Source organism: Saccopteryx leptura, chromosome 2 (genome assembly GCF_036850995.1).
Source record: "Saccopteryx leptura isolate mSacLep1 chromosome 2, mSacLep1_pri_phased_curated, whole genome shotgun sequence".
Taxonomy (NCBI): Eukaryota; Metazoa; Chordata; class Mammalia; order Chiroptera; family Emballonuridae; genus Saccopteryx; species Saccopteryx leptura.
In genome coordinates this window covers 12,780,865-12,786,726 of record NC_089504.1, presented here as the reverse complement: position 1 = coordinate 12,786,726, position 5,862 = coordinate 12,780,865, and the positions used below count along the sequence as shown (strand labels likewise).

The 5,862-nt window shown below is 43.1% G+C and overlaps 1 protein-coding gene across 1 annotated transcript; it reads left to right on the top strand.

Annotated features, from left to right (window-relative positions):
* The first annotated feature begins 4,608 nt into the window (after positions 1-4,608).
* Positions 4,609-5,538, top strand: LOC136391187 (olfactory receptor 1J4-like). Its single transcript, XM_066362707.1, has one exon. It carries the CDS (start codon positions 4,609-4,611, stop codon positions 5,536-5,538), a length of 930 nt encoding a protein of 309 aa, XP_066218804.1.
* Positions 5,539-5,862: the final 324 nt, after the last annotated feature.

The following is a 5,862-nucleotide window of genomic DNA, read 5'->3' as shown; positions in this document are numbered from 1 at the left end:
GCAAAGTCTTATTAAGGGAGATCATACCTAGATATAGCATTCCCCTAGCCCAGGGGTCTCAAACTCGCGGCCGGCCAAACAATTTTGTGCGGCCCGCAGACTAATCCACAATTAGTCTGCGGGCCATTTATTTTGAACTTCGTGGATTAGTCTGCAGGCCGCACAAAATTGTTCAGTGGGCCGCATGCGGCCCGTGGGCCGCGAGTTTGAGACCCCTGCCCTAGCCCTAGGATCAGACAATGGACCTGCATTCATATCCAGGATATCTCAAGAATTAGCCACTAAGTTAGGTATTAGAAATTGCATTGCATTTATAGGCCCCAAAGTTCAGCACAGGTAGAAAGAATAAACAGGATTTTGAAGGAAACTATAATTAAGCTGAGAGGGGAGACCAGCGAAAACTAGGTTGAGCTCCTCCCTTTCGCCCTTTTTAGAACCAGATGTACCCCCTATCTCAATAAATAGACCCCTTATAAAATCTTATTTGGGCAAACTGTGCCCCTTGTACCTCGATAGACCAGAGGGGAACTAGAGATTTCTAATCATAATTTCCTCAAGTCCTTGCAGGCCCTGCTCCAGAGTAGAAAGAAAGGTCATTGAACTGAAGCCTGCCAGGCTTCCTGGCCCCATCAAGGGACACGTCTGTGCTGTGGAAAGAGGGACATGAGAAGGTTTTACAGGTTACTCAGAAAACTGTTCAAAGACTGTCCAAGGGGCACTTCTAGCAGTACACCACCCAAGGACTGACTCCCACGTAGACGGGTCCACACACCATCATCTTGAGCACCCCCACTACTGCCAAGGTAGAAGGCATACCCGCCTGGGTCCACCGCAGCCGGCTGAAGCTTGCAGTCCCAGCAGAGACACCTTTGTGGACAGCGAAGACTGACCCCGCCAATCCTTGTAAGCTGACCCTGAGAAGGACAGCATGCCCTGCTTCAGCCACAAACCAGAAGTTAACTGGTCCATGTATGGCTAATGCCTAGAGAAACTCACTAAGGACTCTTTTAATCAGGCTTTAGGAAAAGGGAAACTAGGATAAAAAGAAAGTCAACTTAATTGTCACTAAAGGTTAAAGATTTTTAAATCAAGAGTTTTGACTAGAAAGGAATTGTATGGTTTTGATAATAGAAAGTATGAAGTGTAGAGATACTTTTGAAAAGAAAAGGGAAAAGCAAGTTGTTATGAAAGGCCAGTTATTTCTGGATAAGAAAGTGCATAAAAGTTGAAGGTTTATGTAAGTTGCAAAAGGTTTGTGTAAGTTGCAGAAGGTTTGTACAAGTTGTAAGAAGTTAGTACAGAGAAGAAAAATACAAGGCAGGACACGTTTCTTGTGTATCAGCCCTGCAGATATTGCAGGAAAGTAGTTTATTATCTTAAAACAGTGTGTGCTTGTGTACTTTTGCAAAGATATTGTACAAATGTGCTGAAAACATTGTAACTTTGTAGGTTTCGCCTATAAATACTCCTCTCCCCCTGAGCTCATCGCTGACCATTGTGAGAGGCGTAGTAGGCTAATCACTAGCCAGTATATAAGACCCAATTAGCTTATAGCTACAGCTAAAGTAGAAAATTCTCATGAGCCCCAGCCTTATACCATTCTCCCCACTGATGAAGAATCAAGGGTTTGATTTATGCCCAAAAGAGATGGGGGAATGTTAGATTCAGGGAGTACTGGGGCTGCCAAAGAGTGTAACTATTGAAGGAACAGGGAGTGCTGCAAAGAGTGTAACTATTGAAGGAACAGTAAGTGCTGATATGGCTCCTGTGAGGCTGGGAACAAAGAAGGTCAGAGACCCTTATCAGAAGTTTAGGTTTGAAATTCGCCACTAAGCTAAAACCGGCCCCTGTTGCTATGCCGGCCCCTGTTGCTATGCTGCGTGCGACCTCCCTAGCCAATAGCTAAACTGCCACATCTGCTTCTGTGCTATGCTTGCTCACTTAGGATATATAAGGGCCTGGCTGTAAGCTCCAGGTGCGGCTTCTGTTTGCAGCTCCTTGTGGGCACGGTGTCTCTGGACATCTTGGGAGTTTGCCCCTGCAGGTTAAACTGGCCAATAAAGTAACATCTTAATTCCTGAAAGTCTCCGACGTTTGTTCTCGTACCCGGTGGATGCTACAATTACATGTGTGTACAGTGCCTGATTTATGCATATATGGTGAGTAGAGTGTTTAGCACACATGTCATAAGTCAGGTGTGTTGATGTGCATTGTGAGTGTGACTGTTGTTGAGTCTACATCATTGTGTATTGTGTATGTCTCGCTTTGAGTGTTACTTATGACTTGTATGTATGTATATGAGTGTTTATGAGCTGAACCACATACTGGCGACCCTTCCCTTAGGATAGGATCTTAATCACAGGTGACTGGAATCTTCAGATCAGCACTCTGTGTGTGTATATTTGTGTGTGTGATCTGCTTCTGTGACCTCAAGTATTTCCTGAGGCGTCTTCATGCTGGGGCACCAGGAGCCGAGATAACCAAAGTCTTAGTAAGTCTCTGTTTCTTGAAACGGCTCTCCTATTGTTTTCATGTACCTGAGTGTGACAGAGCTATTTACAATTTTGCAACCCTTTCTTTACTTTTATTGAGCATCCCATGCCAGCAAAAATGGTACACAGCATCAAGCTGTGTGAGTTTTGGGCAGAATCACTATCAAACTACAATGAAACATTGGGAAAGTTAATGAAATCATTTGCCTCAGTTTCCACATTTATAAAAAAATATATATACTTGTCTCATGAATCGTGTGGATATCTTCAACAAATCTTTATTATATAAATAGAAGTTAACGTATTTGAGAATGTTCTATTACTTGAAAAGATTATAAATATGTAAGAATTTAATTAGCTAGAAAAAAAAACTAAGAATATTTTGTATAAATTTGTGTCCTCACAGCTATTAAATAAAATATTGTGCTTGGCTCCCGTAACCAACAAAAGGGAGGTTCCCACTTGTGATGGCTAAGAGCATGAGTTCTGATCACAAAGACATGTTAGACTGAACCCGTGACGCAGTAATAATTTTTAATCTATAGAAAATGTTAGTATATCAAATTATATACATTACACATGACATATTTTATACACACAGATATATATATACACATGTGTGTGCTCTACTGCAGTGGTCCCCAACTTTTTTTGGGCCACAGACCGGTTTAATTTCAGAAAATATTTTCATGAACCGGCCTTTAGCGTGGGACAGATAAATGTATCATGTGACCGAAACAAGCATCAAGAGTGAGTCTTAGATGTATGTAGCAGAGGGAATCTGGTCATTTTTAAAAATAAAACATCGTTCAGACTTAAATATAAATAAAACGGAAATAATGTAAGTTAGTTATTCTTTCTCTGCGGACTGGTACCAAATGACCCACGGACCGGTACCAGTCCACGGCCCGGGGGTTAGGGACCACTGCTCTACTGTCCTTTTCTGCACTGTTGTGTGCCTGCAGCAATTGTATCATTTAAGTTTCTATTTCTTAAAATTAACATAGTTGAAAGAACCCATATTTCTAGTGCAGCTGTGAAGTGGTCTTAGACTTTGGGGAAAAAGGCTATGTGTGGATTTACTTAGTAAACGTAGGTAAAATCCTCAGCCCAGTACTCAAATGTTCACCTAAATATTCAGCATTATTATGAAAAATATTTTGAAGACTATTCAGGCATCAAGTAACTTGAAATAGCCACCTGTTTCAAGAGTGTCTATGAGTTTACAGCTGTAGGTCAGTGGGACCTGGCAGGTTCACTGGAGTGTGACAATGCTCCAACAATGTCAACACTGTACCAGAGTCTCTTTTATTTATTTACTTCTACTTTCTTAGAAAGAGATAGACAGGAATGACAAAGAGAAAAAGAAAGAAAGACAGATGAGAAGCATCAACTCTTACTTGCTTCAGTTAGTTCTGTATTGATTGTTTCTCCAATTTGGCTTCAAGCTAATGACCTTGGGCACAAGTCAGTAATATTGGGATGACATAGGGAATGCACACTCAAGCTGACAAGCCAGACCTCAAGCCGAGAAGCCTGCACTTTAGCTGGTGACCTCAGGGTTTCAAACCAGGTACCTCAGCGACCTGGGTGGATGCTCTATTCACTCCACCACCAGCAGTGAGGCTGGAGTGTCATGTTTTTTAAGGTAGAAGCAACTGATACCAGGTTTGGGGTATCAATTCCATTTCTGTCACAGTGAGTCAGTGTGGTGTGGCTCTGGCCTGGGGGAGAAATGATCCCTTCATACCCATCACGATCTAATCTCACAGAAGTGGGGACTTTGCTCTTCGTGTTCACTGCTGCATCTCCGTCCTTAGTGCCTCAAGACACAGACTCAGTATCAGTAAACTATGCTTCCAGCAAACGGTGAACACCCTTTTGCTTCTGCGTAATGAAGTCTAGTTGGCTGCATTAGGAGTGCAATGTTTTCCTGGATCCTCACTGGGATAGTGTGAGGATGCATGCACCTACAGGTGTCATAAATTATTAGGTTTGTAGTAAAAAAGTCATGTTGTTTTTAGAAAATGACAGCATGAGACATGATGGTACTGGGCATCCTTTCCAGGTTGCTGAGATCCCAAACCTCCTTTCTCCCCAGCAGACGGGGAGCAGCATGGGACCCGAAAACCAGAGCAGCGTGTCCGAGTTCCTCCTCCTGGGGCTCCCCATGCGGCCAGGACAGCAGCGCGGGTTCTTCACCCTGTTCCTGGGCATGTACCTGACCACGGTGCTGGGCAACCTGCTCATCATCCTGCTCATCAGGCTGGACTCCCGCCTGCACACGCCCATGTACTTCTTCCTCAGCCACCTGGCCTTCTCTGACATTTCTCTGTCATTCGTCACTGTCCCAAAGATGCTCACGAACATGCAGACTCAGGAACAATCCATCCCCTATGTGGGATGCATTGCTCAGGTGTATTTTTTCAAGTTTTTTGTTTGTCTTGACAATATTTTTCTGGCAGTGATGGCATATGACAGGTACGTGGCCATCTGTCACCCTCTACATTACACCACCATCATGAGGGAGGAGCTGTGTGTGCGGCAGGTGGCTGCTACCTGGGCTGTTTCTTGTGGCACTGCCGTGACACACACCTTTCTCTTAGTCCGACTGTCCTTCTGTGCCAACAATACCATCAGCCACTTCTTCTGTGAACTCACTGCGCTCCTGAAGCTGAGCTGCTCTGATATCTCCCTCAATGACCTGGTCATTTTTGTTGAGGGCGGCATACTTTTATTCTTGCCTTTGGGTGTTATTTTGGGTGCATGTGTTCATATAGGGGCCATCATCCTGAGGGTCCCCTCCACTGTGAGACTCTTTAAAGCCTTTTCTACCTGTGGCTCCCATCTCTTTGTGGTGTCCTTATACTTCGGGACACTTTCAAGTGTTTATTTTTTCTCCTCTTCATGGAATTCTAAAGACATTATTGCTTCAGTCATGTATGCGGCAGCTACCCCCATGCTAAACCCCTTCATCTACAGCCTGAGGAACAGAGATATCAAACAGGCCTTGGAAATGTGTGTCAGCAGGGTTAAATTCTTTTAAGTGGAAATCCCTAAGTCCTCTTATTGCAGTCAGGAGCAAGTGAGACATAGCTCCTAAAGTTATTGTATTGTTGTCATCACCTTATAACTTTATTGAATAGGCATTCTGTTGCCATGTATAAGGGTTCTTAATATATTAACTTGGTCAAGTTTGATACCTAGATCATTAATAATTATTTATGTCTAATTATTATTTTTCCTTGTTAATCATCTCTTCTTAGATGTATGCAAAATCTTATGCAAAAACATTGAACAATTCTAAATGCAGATTTGTGTTTCTTCCCAAGAGACATGTCGTCTTTCTGTATACTGAGAGAAACACTGA